This window comes from Danio rerio, chromosome 3, assembly GCF_052040795.2.
Source record: "Danio rerio strain M-AB ecotype USA chromosome 3, GRCz13ab, whole genome shotgun sequence".
Taxonomy (NCBI): Eukaryota; Metazoa; Chordata; class Actinopteri; order Cypriniformes; family Danionidae; genus Danio; species Danio rerio.
In genome coordinates this window covers 36034795-36052383 of record NC_141023.1, presented here as the reverse complement: position 1 = coordinate 36052383, position 17589 = coordinate 36034795, and the positions used below count along the sequence as shown (strand labels likewise).

Sequence of the window (17589 nt, the reverse complement as noted above, 5' to 3'; positions counted from 1 at the left end):
TTGACGGCTGTTAAATGTAACCTGGTAACTTATGATATTAATAAAATGCCTAATGCAATGTATGTATATATAAATTTATTGTATTAATGCAATAATTGAGCAGATTAATTCAATTATTATTATTATTTGAGATTCAGAAAATTCTAAGAGGGATCATGATGGTTGCCTTTTTAACAATATGAAATGTGTTTAAAAGGTATTTATTAACTAGTTAAACACCCACACATCAAAGCATAGTTAGTATTTGAAGAGCTTAGATACAAAAACCTGTAAATGTCATGTGAAATTTTCCTCTAAAATGAGCATTTTTATCAGGCTCCTGAGTGTATGTTCAGTAAAATCACTTTTATGGCAAAGAATAAATCATTTTCCTGGTCTTTAAAGTGAAATATCTCTACATTAACCAAAATATAAATTTTTCGAAGGAAATTTCAGATGGCACTGGTTTTTGCATCTGAACTAATATTGATTACTATCTTTTTTAGTTTTCTTATTGGGGATATTTTCAGTAATGTGGGAATATTATACATATCACTTAAAAAAAACAACATTTCAATTACACTAAAAATGCTATCTTTTATGTACACACTGCCCATTAATGTAAATAAACATTATCCAGATAACATTTTAAAGATGTATTTTGTTTTTAGTTTAATCATTATACAGTATAATGTCTACTAATTTAGCAAACAACCTGTTGTCCTAACATAATTATGTACACTATGTTATTATACTCACATATTTAGAAAGCTGTGGTTTAGCATTTTGTAGGGTCCTAAGCATCACAAAGTTTGGGGGGTCATGATTATAATAAACCACATTTAAACAAAGTTTTGTAATTTCCATGAGGTGTTTAGTATGAATGGATTTAGTGAGCACGCACAAACACATTATAATCTCCCGGTGATTAGAGCACATTAATAGTACATCCTATACACTGTTGTGGCTCTTCAAAACACAGCGGGTAAATGAAACCAAACATACTCTTTATACACAGTAACTACTCAATGCAATACGTAAGCGATACATGATAAATGAAAATATGAAGCAACAGCTGTTTCGATTTTACTCGCGTTTTTCATTCTCGTTGTGTCCGCAAAATTTTTTTCGCAAGTTACACACCTGAGCACAACACACGGGCACCACAAAGTACCCCGAAAGTCACCAAAACCTTCAAAGTGAAGTCAAACACGTCGACGCTCCTCTCGAGAACGCGCTTTTTACCGCTGTCTGAACTAATGAACTGGAGAAAAACGAGGCATAACGGCGCTCAACCTGCACAGAATCGCAAAACAACCATATTTACCTGCTAATCATGACAGCTCCTTTGTACATGACCGAGAAAGTTGGCATTTTGAAGAGATTTCTGCGCATCCAGGGACGAGTACCGAATGCCCATTCCTCTCGTGATCAGCGCCTCGCGGAGGTCCGGTTCAGCGCGAGCAGACACATGATTCACTCACTGCCACTGCCTCTAATACAGATGATCCTAAACATCACCAACTTTGCCCACAGATTAAATCTTATGCAACAGAAATGGGGGATAGTACTGATGGTACTGTTTTTTTATATAGATATTTATTTTTGGTATGGTTTAACAGTGACAGGAGCAGGTGTTTCCCACACGAATATTCACGTTTATGAAGACTTAAGATTTAAAGCTGCTAGCCTATGACCGGCTATAAAATGTGTTGCTAATATTAAACAATTTAATTACAGTTAAATCCAATTGCGGAGCTTTCTAAGTTTAACATTAGATAAACACCTGATGATTTCACCTGGGAATTTAAAACTGACGTATGCTACTATATTCACTGACATAAACAAGACAGCCTCCAAACAAGACACACTCTTTGAGACATACCAGAACCATAGGCTACATATTCTGTCCTTAAAAAATAAACAAATACAGTGAATAAAAATTATTTAATAGCCCAAAAGTTTTTAAAATTGGCTGATGGTTGATTTATAAGTTGTTATGTAAAGGAATAAGTAATTTATTTAGTTCTCAGATTATTTTTTCTTTATTAAAAACACTTTAAAAATGTGCAAACCCTGTCATTGTCCTCAGCCCTGCTGAACCTACAGCTTTAATAGTTTTGTATTGAAATAGCAAGTTTAAGTTGTTATCATTTACATCAATTGATTAAAAACATGAAATGACATGTGAATAATTGCGGAAGCTTTTTCATCATGGTAATACGTTTTTATCAAAATATTGACCTAAAAAGGTATAATAAACCAAAAATACTTGGTGTATTCCTTTATTCTGTTTACATTTTCAGATCAAATAAACGCTTCAATCCAATTAACTGCAAAAGGACTATAGGCAACACTACAGTCTAGTTCTAAGATGTCCAAAGTTGGCCCATTCTAATCTTTGATTTTGCACACCATTCCATTTGAGGAGAGAGGGAGAATGATGGGTTGGTGGTTGGGGTGAATGTATCTTTTAAAAAATTAAGTCATTTTGAATGTAATGTAACCTTTTGCTTGTTTGTTTTGTTATTTCTTTACTTTTGTAAATTCAAAAGATTTTTAAAAATTTAAATACTCGACGGATATAACAAGACATCGGTGAGCAAGTCAAGGCAAAGGCAGGTGCAGCTTAGCGTATTCAGCATTGAAATCCATTGTAATAATGCGATTGTTTATGTTTTTGCTGTAATAACTAATAACTATTAAATATACTACATTCGATGACGCGGTGGCGCTGTAGTGCTGTCCACTGTTTTCCAGAAATAGGTTGCGGCTGGAAGGGCATCCGCTGCGTAAAACATGTGCTGGATAAATTGGTGGTTTATTCCGCTGTGGTGACCCAGGATTAATAAAGGGACTAAGCTGAAAAGAAAATGAATAAATGAATGTACTGCATTCATTAATATAACTTTCTAGTTATTTTTAAATGTTAGGAAATTAATTAGGAGATTACTCATGGAAACTTTAATATACTTTCGCCCCACAGCCCTCAGTTAAGTTTAGTTTTTGGCCCTTCATAAGAAAAAGTTTGGGCACCCCTGGTCTAGTTAATAAACGTAATTAAATGCATTAAAATTAAAAGTGAGAAATAGCCATATTAAAGTTTAAGTTTAATTAAAAAAAACTCAAATATTTATTCAAAAATGTTTTATTTTCAAAAAGTCAATTTACAAACTGCATGACTAACTTTCTTCTGTAGAAAAATACAAGAAGATATCAGAAATGCATTTTTTTATGATTAACAATAGGCGACAAGTTATCCAACAACGTAAATGTACAAAGCTGTCGGTTGGTATCTTTTCTTTGTGCTTTTTAGATATGCAAACTTACATGTATAGACCCTTTATGTACAAATGTATACTTTCTGAAAAGGTTGTCATTACAGTATCAAATTGACTGTTGTTTTTGATTTCCTAATGTTGTGGAATCACATTGGCACCATGGTTATTTTGTGAGTTATGAAAAAGTGGAAAAACAGGAAACGCTGATGCTTTGGGAGGAAAACAACATTTGTGCAAAAGCAGAAAACTCTAAATCCTTGTCAACTCAGAAAGACATATTTAATCTCTCGCCCGTTTCCATTTTTAGCCAGTGTTATTGTCTACGGCCATCCATCTGAAGCCAGAGTGCTTTCCTTTCACACACAGCAATCAGATCTACACATGCTTGAGGTAAAATTACACAATAGATGGATTACTCCGTTCAGATTTGCTCAGATTTTGGAATTCTTACAGGATTGTGTGTAATGTCTTTGCATTTGGTGGATGAAAAAAAATCACACTCTTGGAAATGACTAACTGCATGCATAATGTATCGACCTGTTAAAAGAGATTATTGTCAGTAAGTGCACAACAAATAGTGCTGCTTGCGCCCTAGTTCGAGTCAGAGTGACATTTTCCCTTAAATGCATTGGCACCATGTAACTCCTCTCTGTCATTTACCTTGACACATGTCCTGTGAATCAGAGACCACTTTTTATCACTAACTTGAGCTATAGTCCACAACAAGTGACATTAGGTTGGTCCAAATGCTGCTTTGAAGTGTGTGATTGCTTTAGATTTATTGGCCTGTCATTTATGGCTGGGCGACATGACAAAATAGTCACATCGCAATACAAGTCATCTTATATCCTCATGAAAAAATGAGAAAATGATGAGTCACAGATCTCTGTTTTAAACTGGCTACTTTATTAGTACCGGGTTCGACCCCCTTTTACCTTCAGAATTACCTTAATGCTTGAATGCTGCCTGAATTATTAATACAAGGCAGGATGGATCCAAGTTTTCATGTGGTTGACACCAAATTCTGAGCCTACCGTCCAAATGTTGCAAGAGAAATTAAGACTAATCAGACCAGGCAACATTTTTTCAATCTTCTTTTGTCAAATATTCCTTTTCTTACTGACACGAGTGGCGTCCGGTGTGGTCTTCTGCTGCTTTAGCACATTCACCTCAAGGTTGGATGTGTTGTGTGTTCAGAGATGCTCTTCATACCTCGGTTGTAACGAGTGGTTATTTCTAACAGCTCGAACCAGTATGGCCATTCTCATCTGACCTCTGGCATCAATAATTCATTTGCACCCACAGCATTGCCGCTCACTGGATATTTTCTCTTTTTCAGAATATTCACTGTAAACCCTAGAGATGGTTGTGCGTGAAAATACCAGTGAATGCCACGTTCAAAGTCACTGAAATCCCCTTTCTTCCCCTTTCTGATGCTCGGTTTGAACTGCAGCAGATCATCGTGACCATGCCTAAATGCATTGAGTTGATGCCATGTGATTGGCAAATTAGAAATCTGCATTAACAAGCAGTTGGACAGGTGTACCTAATAAAGTGTCCGGTGAGTGTATATTAGATTAATCACTACCAAAGTTAAAACTGGAACAAATCTACCAAAAAAAACCTAAGATCGCGGTCCAAAAAGTAGTACACCTAGTTTATCATCTTGAGAATGTTAAATAAAACTTTAATAAACAGGAAAAATCAAGAGAAACATTAAAAAGTGTCAATCTTTCTAAAATTGTTGTAATTTCTTTTGAATTTAAATGTATTTTCTTTTTAATCCTAAAGGTGTTAGGTGACCAAAATCTTTTAATAGATATAACTGTTTAATAAAACAGCACCAAATATTTTGCTACATTCTCTGAGAAATGGATAAAAATAGTGATTTTCAAAAGAGTGTATATATGTGTGTGTGTGTGTGTGTGTGTGTGTGTGTGTATATATATATATATATATATATATATATATATATATATATATATATATATATATATATATATATATATATATATATATAGTACCCTTTCTGTAGATTTTTCACATTTTAAAATATATATTCAAAACGTTACTCAATCATATGTGATTATTTGGTTACAATTTATTTTTATGGTGTCCTTGTAACAGTCTTAAACTGTTAATTTAATTACCTGGTAAAATAAATTCATTACACATACTGCAGTATATGATTAGAATATATAGTGTGTGTGTGTGAGTGTGTGTGTGTGTGTGTGTGTGTGTGTGTATATATATATATATATATATATATATATATATATATATATATATATATATATATATATATATATATATATATATATATATATATATATATATATATATATATATATATTGCACAATTGTACTTGCTATATTTTTACTTTTACTATAGCACGTACATGGAACGTGTAACATTGATACCTTAAAACAAACTGTTGCCGATTATTTGTGACTATACAAATTCCTGGCAAATGTTTGCTTAAGAATGTAGAAATATAAAGTAAATATTCATAAAATACAAAACACTAATGACTACAGACAACATAAAATATTGCAAAATGTAAATATTGCTATAATTTTTTCTGCTTGCACCCCCCAGCTAGAGTATAAAATTGTGGTAATCCAAATGAGGAAAGTGTTACTGTAAACAACATCTTACGCAACATCATGAAATAAATGGAATAATATGGTTGATAGACTTTTTATTTCCCACATACAATACATATCTTCATATTGCAGAGCCCTTCTGTCATTTGCATCATGCTTGTAATTCTAGCAGGCGAAGTGAAAACAAGCATCAGATGGTACAGTCTCAGTTGACCAAGCAAATAACTATCAACTACTGTCCACAGTCTGTCAAGTCCACGGTGTGACCTCTTGTGCCAAACCCCCAGGCTGTAATGATGTAATTTGAGGATTAGCTTTTAGTCATGATAAGCTTATTTTCGAAATGATCACAACAAACTATACACTGACTTAAAGCAGTCTGTCTGGCTTGCCATAAATTTCTTCTGTAAATCCTCTCATGAGGTTAAAATGTCAAGTGCTATTTGAACGTCCATATACCGTATCAAGCCATGTCTGGGATGAGGACTTTATTGCGTTCAATAATCTATCAGGACAACCTTTCAATCAACTCCAATGAGGGCCAGGTCATGGTCCCGAGAGACCCCAGCACCCCACCATCCCCATCTCTCCCAGACACCTTATTCTGCTAAATGAACATGCTATCAAGTGTGGTTTTGTAAACTAATACATTTATTCATTTTCTTTTCGACTTAGTCCTTTATTATTCAAGGGTTGCCACAGCGCAAACCGCAAACTTATCCAGCATATGCTTTACTCGGCGGATACCCTTCCAGCCGCAACCCAACACTGGGAAACACCCATACACACTCTTTCACACACATACTACATAAAATAAATAATAAGATAACCTAAAGTAGAGCTTTTAAAAAATATATAACAGGGCAATGGCAGTGTTTTAATGGAAACAGAATGAAATTTATCACTGAAAATAAGTAGTAAAAGCTAAACAATCACAGGCTCAATTTAAGTACAATGATTCATTTTAAATAGTTTTATGAATCCAGCCACTTAGGAAATGCTGTAATCATGTACTGTCACAAATAAAAAGCTGTCACTGAGGATGAATCTATTCAAAAGGTACGCTTTTGTACTTTTTAGACCGTAAGATGTGCACTTTACCAGTATAGAGCCTTTAAAAAAAAATTCCTTGTGACAAATTACTGTTTATTCTAAATCCAAGATTGTACACTGCAAAAAAGTAGACTCAACTCGAAGTTGTAAGGGAACTAGCTGCAGAGCTTTTTTTGTGTTGACTCAACTTTCGACCCAAGTACTGCACTGCACTCAATTTAAGTCAAGTCAACTCAAAAAATTGTATGTATGTAGTTTGATAAGCAAATTAGCACAATAGTCTAAAAATAATCTTAAGTCTATTATAAAGTTTATCAGAAAAAAAATAGAACGTGATTCATGCTTTTTTTATCACACTTAGGCTTGATTATTGACTGTCAAAATCTTATTGAGCCCATCTGCAATGCGTAAAGAATGCTTTTGCCAATTACGGCATCTCTACATTGGCTGACAGTTGAAAAAAAATTAAATATGAGGTATTTTTGTTTGTTCATTACATTGTCATGCTCTAGAATATATCACTGATCTCCTCCTTTCAAGAAACTGCTCTAGATCATTTTGATTTTCCAATATCATGATGCTCTCTGTGCCTCGAATTTGTCCAAAATTGAAAGGAGACTGAGATTTTCTGATTGCTGACCCCTGGACTGGAATGAATTACCTACATACAGGTGAAGTCAGGATTATTAGCCCCACTCTCTCTTACACAGCAAAAAATGCTTTTCTTACTTTTTTATTATTATTCTATGTTGGTATGTTTGTAGGTTGTCATGTTTTGTACAGCACTTTGGACAGCAGTTGCTCTATTCTTTAGAAATTAAATTGGGTAATAATTTATTTTGATGCTCCATTTGAGCTTTTGTAGACTGTCTGCTTAATATCTGCTGATACTGCTCCTTCAACAGACATTTAACTGACATTAAGAAAGTTTGCAAGTACATGTAAACTTACACTAACCCTAACCTCAAACTAACAGTCTACTTATAATCTAATGAGAATTAGTGGCAATATAACTTAAATCTGCTTTTAGCTGGTCAATTGCAGTCTATTTTAGTTCCTCAAAATAGCAGCGCGCCAGAAATGCACCTCAACACACCTCTTATCAAAACCAGAACTTCCATGAGTCCACAAAGTGGCGCAGATGGATTTACTATTTGAACAATGTGGTGCAAAATGTGAAAATAAGTGTTGTGCAGGTCTGAAAATAGCAACACATAGCGGCAAACACATCTTGCGTCTTTTTGCACCATGTGTATGATAGGAGCCTTAATGTCCCTCATAACCTCTGTAGTTCCATTAAGGCACTTGTTTCCAAGACACAATACAATTTTAAAGGTCCTGTAAACTTAAAATAAAGTTTTTTAGATGTTAGTAAGCGTATTGTACGTTTAAAAGATATCCAGTAGCTAGTGTGCTCCAAAACAGTGACAGTAATTGCATTTAGAAGATATAAACCTACACTACGGCTAATTTAGCTTACTCAATTCACCTATAGCCCAGGTCTTTGGACTGTGGGGGAAACTGGAGCACCCAGAGGAAACCTATGCGAACATGGGGAGAACATGCAAACTCCACACAGAAATGCCAACTGAAACAATCAGAGCATGAACTAGCAACATTCTTGCTGTGGTGCGATCGTGTTAAAATGACAATTAATAATTCACATTTATCCCACCCTCAAGTGCTTCCAAACCTTTTGTTGAACACACAAAAAAAAAATGTTTGAAGAATGATGTTAACCAGGCCCTGACTTCCATAGCTAGGGTTACCAATTTCAATGCAAAATAATAAGGAACGTATACTGTAGCGGGGACCACATCCCCAATCACAGGCCCAATAGCATGCCAGAGAGACTTGGGGTACTGTGCTTTGATTTTAGTGAGCTTGCGCTTGCGTTTAAACGCTGAAACTTTAAGACAAGGGGGTTACCTGGAGAAGCATCTGCCATTAGGCTACTCTTTGTCAAGACTTGACAGACTCCGCTTAAGAAACTCACCCTCACTGGACAAAGACCAATCAAACTAACGATGACACCAAGTATTACGCAATCAAAAGTAAGAAATGAGGCATCTTCATAAACTGAGTGTGAGATAATTTGCATGAAAATCTTCTTAAAAAAAAAAAGATAAATACGGGACAAAACCCTTCCCGTATTGATTCAAAATAGGACATGCAATTTCTTTCTCAAATACGGGACAATTCCATATTTTAAGAGACGGGTGGCAACCCTATCCATAGCACTATGGTAGTTTCAAATTGAAGTCTTCAATATATGAAAGTCTGGGACAAGTGGAGCATGAGAAAATGATGACAGAATTTTTATTTTTGGGTGAACTATCCCTTCAAGTTTCCAAATAAAACAACACATAAATAATATATGAATAATATATTGCATGTGTGATAGCAACAAACATCATTACAGACAGACACAAAATTCAGTTTATAATGCTTATTTCTAGGTTTTATGACTCATTTTGCTCTATTTCACTGTATAACAAAGTGATAAACAGTCGATCTCTGTGTGACTCCTGCACAATATATATATCTTAGCCTTGCATTGATATACCACAGAGAAAGAGTAACATAGAAGAGTTTTCATCTCATGTGCTCTAAAAAGGTCGACTGTGCCCACATTTATAAAGCCTGGTACCAAAAGGCTATAAATAGTCTTTGAGGGCAGCCACTCAGGCAGAATGGCAGATATTTAGCACTGGAAGGCTTTGCATAATGTGCTAGAAAAGACAGTTTAAGATGAGCTATTGAAATGTCCTGAGAACATCCTGAAAAAAAAACCCTGCATTGTAATAAAAATAAACCAAAATCATCAGTATATACAGGACATAATGTTTATGCTGTGCATGCAAAGGCTTTCATATAGTGTTACACTAATCAGTAAACAGCGCACAGTCAATATCACACAGCCTGACAGACAACGTTAGAACACAACATGCTAAAGCAAATTTGATAACACAAGTATATTAATACTGGAAATGTGCGAGTAGACATGATTGTTTGTGTATGTTGTAGTTTCAATACTTACATTGCGCAGCAGATTTTTTCCATTTAGGCTTTGGATGATGGCAAGTGTTTAAGGAATAAATCAGTATTTGTGTTTATAAATGTGTATCAATGCTTCTAATGTGCTTCAAATGTCTCTATATCTGACCGCACGAGTATCTCAGAAAGCCAACGGCCCTTCACCCCTCTTAAACCGCTGCGGCTGTAAATCCTATAAATGATGATTCATGACAGATTGTCTGTCCATGTGATTTCTCATGATGCACAGAATTAATGCATATAGGCCATGCTTCTGCATGTCATATCTTTAAGTTTTCATGGTTCTCATTCAAAACAAGACTTTAATAATGTATCCAAAACATAACTCTCTTTGGTGTTACTTTAATATCATATTTCTGTTTTTATTAGTTTGTATTAATATTTACAATTATTTAACATTTTATATTTTGATGCTATCATCTTAATTTTATACGGATTTAGACATTTTTATTTTAGTTTTAGAATACTAAATGACAAACAAAAATATTTTTTTGGCTTTATTTTCTGTGAAATGTTTAGTATCTGAAACAAATGTCTTAAAAGCTAAAATAAATCTTTTGATATTGACCAGAACTTACAAGAAAACTTACTAAAACTGCAAACAAATGCATTGGGACTATTCACCTTGCAATTTGTGCATAAAATACCCAATGAATTGTATTAAACGTGAAAATTATGTATTTATTTTTCGGCCAGTATGTTGATGATTGGTGTAAAAATCTGTGAAAAATGCATTACTATTTGTATAAATGTGTCTATAGAGTATAACATAAAATATGTATTAAACAGATATTATAGTTAAGAAATAGGTAGAATAGGTATTAAGGTGTTATGGTTGCACACACATATATGAAGATCTATATCTGAAAGACACCAGCAGATGATTTTGCAAAACTAACACAATATAAAAACATTTACTAAGCTGTAGTAAGCTGTAATTTACACATACTGTATATTTAAAAAGACATATTCTCACCTGTGAAAGCAGGAAGTGTGTGTTTACTTTGTTTCTGTGTTTTTTACAACCCTAGGCTGTGAAATGTTGCGGCATCTTGAAGTACACCGATTTTTACTGTGAGTGACAACATGTTGACTGTGCCAAGATGATAGACATATGTGGAGAGACTGAATGTGGTGAGTTCAGACATATTGTTTACACCGTAATAAATGCAGAGTTCCACACAATTGATTCACGCTGCCAACACAAACCAATTAAGTTAACATAACAAAATTAAAGTGGATTCAAACATAAAACAATTGAGCTGTCCCAAAAACAGCTAATTTTAAATATGTAGTTTTAACATATATCTATGTGTAAAATATGCCTATTTTGCTCACTGTAAAATAACTGGTTGTACAATCAGTTCTTTTAAGCCAATTATCTAAGCCAAAACTGTCATGTGATTAATTTATGATGACAACAATGACAGAAAAATATATAAATCTATTGCATACATCCAAGAGCCCATGTTATAAAATATTGTTTAGAAAATAAAATGATTTTTTTCAAATCCATGCTTACTTTTGAATAAAATGGCTAAGCAACATGTCCCTCATTTCTAATAAACATAAATAAAAGTATGAATAAATACATTTGTTTCATTGCTTTGATAAAAAAATGTTTGTGTTTTAAATTAATAGTATTATTAATGTTTTCAATGAAGTTTTCAATAAACAGGAATTTTACTTTTTGTAGTTTAAAGATTATTTTTAAGCAGGGTTTGAAGAACAAATGATTCATTTTAAAAGACAAAGTCATGTCATCACATCAGTAGGTACATAACGATATTCAGTAATGCAAAATATTGTGATAATGAACGATATTATCGTGGACACTTCAAAATGTCAGTGAATAATTACTTATTATTTACACTTTATAAAAACTTGTAAGATCATTCAGGTTTGTGCATTTGCTGTGGTTGTTTATAACAGCACCAAATGCTTAAGGACTTAATAATTTTGATTTTTAAACATAAATATTTTAAATCATTCATATATTGATGTTAGTCTGGACTTCGGCATGTTCAAGATTGCTTAAAAATATTCTAATTCTTTATAAGCCTATTGTGCGCTAACACTTTACAATAAAGATCCGTTTAATAACATTATATAGTTCAATTAAACTGATGATGAAATCTATTTGTAAAGTATTCATCTTAGGTGATTTTCATATTTAGTAAATGTTTAACTATTAAAAATCCAAGGTCGTAGCTGTTTTAAGTTGAGCTTTTGAACCAACATAATTTTTGTAGCATTCGTAGTTAATTCTCACTGTTGATGTTAGTTAACTGATGTTGTCTAATGAGAACTTATAGTAAAATGTACTTCACTAAATTTCATTTCTTTGAAATATTTGCTTACTCTGGGCATTTACATAAAAACACACTGTTCCTTTTAATATTACTATTTAAAGTAACCGAGTTTCGCAGACAATATTTTGATATCATAATAAATTAAGCGTACTTGTCAACCACTAAAGAAGCAATATGTACACACAATTCAGTATTTTATATACAAATATGTGTACACACACACCTAATGACACAAACTAAACAAACACAAGCTAAGATAAACACCTAATGACACAACCTAAACTAACACAAACAACTATACTAATGCAGATAATGTTGCTTTTCCTTCCAGCAGGCATGCCAACCACCCATTGCATCAGAACTTTAATCACCAAATCTGCACAGTGGGTTGTTATCAGATTACGGGATAATCCAGTCCACATTGAGAAATCACAACAGCGGAGACGCACTATGTCATGTCAGTTTTTGGCCTTGTTGTTTTTCATCGTGGAAAAGCTCAGTAAACGTGCCACCCATTGCAGTAATGAAGAATGGGAAATGAGGGTGGCAGCTTTACTCAGGTGCCAAGTTTCCATGCTGGACCACCACGCATGGCGAAATGGGTTAATCTGAAACAGTCTGACAGACCAGCCTGACCTGTTTACTAACCGCCGCATCCTGGGCCTGTGACTGCCCTCCATAGGCAACAAACAGAAGCACATCTCTGAATAAATGTCACAACATATCATGCACTTTTAATCACACTTCAGCATAAAAACAACACTGAGAGGGATGAACATGAAGGGATTGCTGGAATTGTTTTTCCTGAAATTACGAAAGGATGGAGATGGTAATTTAATGATGTAGTCGATTAATGGTATATATACAGCTATGGAGAGTTTTTTTATATATTCTATGAAGGTCTGCCTTCTAAATCTAAAATAAAATCAATGTCTTTTTAGAGCATTTTCATTTATTCTTTAGAAAAGGGCATTTTCTCGAAAATCTTTAATTTGTTGATATTAAAAATGTATTTTATTTATTCATTCTGTTTCTTTTCGGTTTAGTCACTTTATTAATCTGAGGTCGCCACAGCGGAATGAACCACCAACTTCTCCAGCATATGTTTTATGTAGCGGATGCGCTTCCAACTGCAACCCATCACTGGGAAAAACCCATACACACTTATTCACATACATACATTACGGACAATTTTAGCCTGCCCAATTCACCTGTACCACATGACTTGTGGCAGAAACCGAAGGAAACCCACGCAGACATGGGGAGAACATGCAAACTCCACACAGAAACGTCAACTGACCCAGCCGAGGCTCGAACTAGCATCCTTCTTACTTTGAGGCAAACGTGCTACCCACTGCGACACTATGCAGCCAAAAATCTGGCTTATTAATGCAAATATTAATTCTTTACATTAAAGTTAGAACACTGTACTGTTCAGAAATGATTATAAACATGTCTTAACGTATACGACATATCATAGGTTTATCTCCACATCCTTATTATACTGTAAGTTCTGCGAACCACAGCTTCCAGATACCTTTTTACATATGATGTGGGAATGTGGGGATTCGGTGCTGGAAATTTTATTTAAAGTTACAAAAATTTGTTTCCCCAAAGATCTTGATTTGTTATTTTTGAATGATAACTCTCAATTTCCCCTTAAATGCAAAGGTCCGTAAATTTTGGTTAACTGCTTCAACTGCTACAAACAAAATGTTGGTACAGCGGTGGAAACCCCCTCATGATCTCTCTGTAAGCACTGGTTACATTCACTATTGGAAATCCTTGGATCAAGCATGCTAAACTGGACATTCTGATGGTGTGGAAAATCTATTTATGTCACTTCTAAGAAATCTTGGACACTTAACCCTCATCTGATATTACGAATGTCAAATTTAAATATAATTTTTAATTTATAATAGCTTGGTCTAAACTACAGTTTTTCTGTGTTTCCTGATGTGCATATAATGGGATGGGGAGATTGGGGATATATATGGGGTAATAGCTGTTTGAAAGTATTTTTCTATCTGACTTTAAAAATAATTTCATTTTTGGAAATAAAAACTGAATTACAAAAATAATAATAAACATGTCTGAAACATGTCATCTTTTCCTGGTATTTTTTTATTATTATTTATTTAATTTAAAATCTGGATGAAATGTCATCACTAGTTTACAAAATAAAACAAAAATGACACAAGCAAATATATAAAATATACAGAGAAAGTAAGAATTTTCCATAGTTATGTATGAAAAGATTAAATGCAAAAACCTCTAAATGCCAGTTATTATTTTCACCTAAATTAGCATTTTTCTGCGACTCCTGTGTGTGGACCCAGTGTTTTTACTTTCATAGTGACTAATTAGTTATTTTCATAGCCTTTAAAAAGAAATAACGAAATATAAAAATAGAGGTTTAGAAGTTTTTGCATCTGAACTCTTCATATACAGTTGAAGTCAGAATTATTAGCCCCCCTGAATTATTAACACCCCTGTTTATTTTTTCCCCCACTTTCTGTTTAACGGAAGGAAGATTGTTTCAGCACATTTCTAAACATAATAGTTTTAAAAACTTATTTCTGATAACAAATTTATTTTATTTTTGCCATGATGACAGTGAACAAATATTTTACTATATAAGACACTTCTATACAGCTTAAAGTGAGATTTAAAGGCTTAACTATGTTAATTAGGTTAACTATGCAGGTTAGAGTAATTAGGTAAGCTATTGTATAATGATGGTTTGTTCTGTAGATTATCGAAAAAAAAATTTATTTAATAATTTTGTCCCAAAAATGGTGTTTAAAAAATTAAAAACTGCTTTTATTCTAGACAAAATAAAACAAATAAGACTTTCTCCAGAAAAAAAATATTATCAAACATACTGTGAAAATTTCCCTGCTCTGTTAAACATCATTTGGGAAATATTTAAAAAAGTTAAAAAAAGTCAAAAGGGGGCTAATAATTCTGACTTCAACTGTATGTTTTGGTATATATTAATAGGAAACACGTGCATAACAGAAAAGCAGAATCTTTATAATAGGGTTGGAAAGAAAGTAGAATAACTGATTAACCATAAGAAGACTAATGCAATAAACCGGTTTACAAGAACTCATCATTATACAAGACCAAAACAAACAAAAGGCGAAAATGTGAAATGTATTTTTATTAATCTATCAATCTAATTGTGATAAGAATCATTAAATTTAATGTTTTCACTTAAATTTTAATCAAAGTTTGGGTAGTTTTGGTTTTTATTTTGTAATAAATATTCTTTATATGCCACAGTCACATCATTCTACAGCCAAAGACCGGTTACTCACTGAAGCTAAGCAGGGCTGAGCCTGGTCAGTACCTGGATGGGAGACCACATGAGAAAACTAGGTTGCTGTTGGAAGTGGCCTAAATGAGGTCAGCAGAGGGCGCTTAACCCGTGAGTCCTAATGCCCCAGTATAGTGAAGAGGACACTAAGTCAGTCAGTGAGCACTGTCTTTCAGATGAGACATTAAACTGAGGTCCTGACTCTCTGTGGTCATTAAAAATCCCATGGCACTTCTCGTAAAGAGTAGTCTTGGCCAAATTCCCTCCATCGGCCCATACCCATCATGGCCTGTGGCTGCTGTCGCATCATCCAAGTGGATGCAGCACACTGGTGGTGGTGTGGAGAGACCCCTCTCTCATGATTGTAAAACCCTTTGGGTGTTTGGCCATACACAATAAATGTGCTATATAAATACGCACATTATATTATATATAAAATTACATTTTTATATATAAATATTTTAACAGATTTAAAAGATTGATTGACTTTACATTCACTTTTACATTTAATATCTAATATCATGCAGATTGTGTTGTTTTTAAAGATGTCACTTTATAAACAATAATGGCGTTTATGAAAAAAATCCTATGCTTTATTTTCCTGTTTTCAATCTTTTAAAGGAATTCCATCAAGTCTAGACACTTGTATTTGTAAGCTGAGCAGATATCCTTTATAACAGTGAGCTGTAATGTTCAGACTGATGAAACGGTACAGTTTCCGTTTTAGTTTTGACTATAATAATCATAGTGCCTCAGGCATTAGCTCGATGTCTAATCTATAATCCAAAAAAATACACTGTATTCAATCCAATTATTAGTTCAATTGTACATGTATATACTGCCACTGCATTTCCAAATCTCCTGTATACATTATAATGGCCTACTTCTGTCTCATTCATGTGCTGCGCAGTTTATAATGCTGTTGCGTATTTAATCCACAGATATAGCCATAATGGTCACAGACTCAAAACTGCATGTCTGTGATAGAGGGAGCCCTTTACTGCAAAACTTTTACACATGTTTAAAACTGGCTATGAGGGATAAACTGCTTAATTTTACAGATATGATTTAGATGGAAAAATGGGAACACAAGTATAAAGGTGTACAAATCTAACCCTTGTCTACACTGTAACAAATTAGGGTGCCACACAATTCATTCCTGCTGTCCCAACACAAATCGATTAAGTTAACTAAACAAATTTGGTTGGACTGAACATAAAACAATTAAGTTGTCCCAAAAAACCTCAAGGCTTGTGTCGTTTCAGCTCATTTTAAATAAGTAGTATGAACAAGCAGCTAAAATCCCTCTGTCAAATCAGAAACTGGAAGCAAATAGAAATGCAGAAATGCATCTGCACATCTCCAGGATTTCGAGCACAAGGGCAGGTAAAAACAGCGGTCCACAAATGGTCCAAGTTACTGTTAAAATTGTGAATTTGTGGCACAAGCTTGTTTGATTTACCTCTGCAACATGCTTGTCCCCTACACCCCTATTTGCTCATTACGTTCCTCTGACTCTGGCCTTCTTGCTGTCCCTCGGTACCGCCTCTTTTCAACAGGGGGGCAGGTCATTTAGTGTTATTAAACCCAAACTCTGGAACTCTCTACCATGCTCAAACTGTTCTGTAAATAATATCTCAGAATTCAAATCTTTACTTAAAACTCACTTAGTTTCTGAATGCTTTACTTCTGATCTGCCAAACTGACCAATTTATTTGATCCACCTGCACTCTGATTATTTGTCTCTTAGGTCTTGTTTTGTATTTCCAGTTAGTTATATTTGACTTCCTGTATTTGTGAACATAATGTTGTCTCTTCTTATGTCTGCTTATCCGATATCTTTTTGTTACATTCTTTGTAAAGTGTCCTTGAGCTCTGGAAAGGCGCTATATAAATAAAATGTGTAATTATTAATATTATTATAACTATAATAATAATAATTATTATTATTATTACTATTATTATTATTTTTGATTTG

The 17589-nt window shown here is 33.8% G+C and overlaps 1 protein-coding gene across 5 annotated transcripts in view; it reads right to left on the bottom strand.

The window, feature by feature from the left end:
* The window catches only part of si:dkeyp-72e1.9, a 91231-nt gene that overhangs the window by 70215 nt on the left and 3427 nt on the right, over positions 1-17589 (bottom strand). For 3 of the 5 annotated variants that reach the window (XR_015481026.1, XM_087244841.1, XM_087244843.1), the window contains exon 1: positions 1307-1430. The exons of the other annotated variants lie outside the window; for them this stretch is intronic. Coding sequence is in view for 2 of the 3 variants with exons in the window: in XM_087244841.1 (XP_087100967.1) it covers positions 1307-1374 (68 nt within the window). In the remaining variant the exon portion in view is untranslated. Of the gene's footprint in view, positions 1-1306; positions 1431-17589 lie in introns of those variants that run through there. 5 annotated transcript variants of the gene reach the window in all.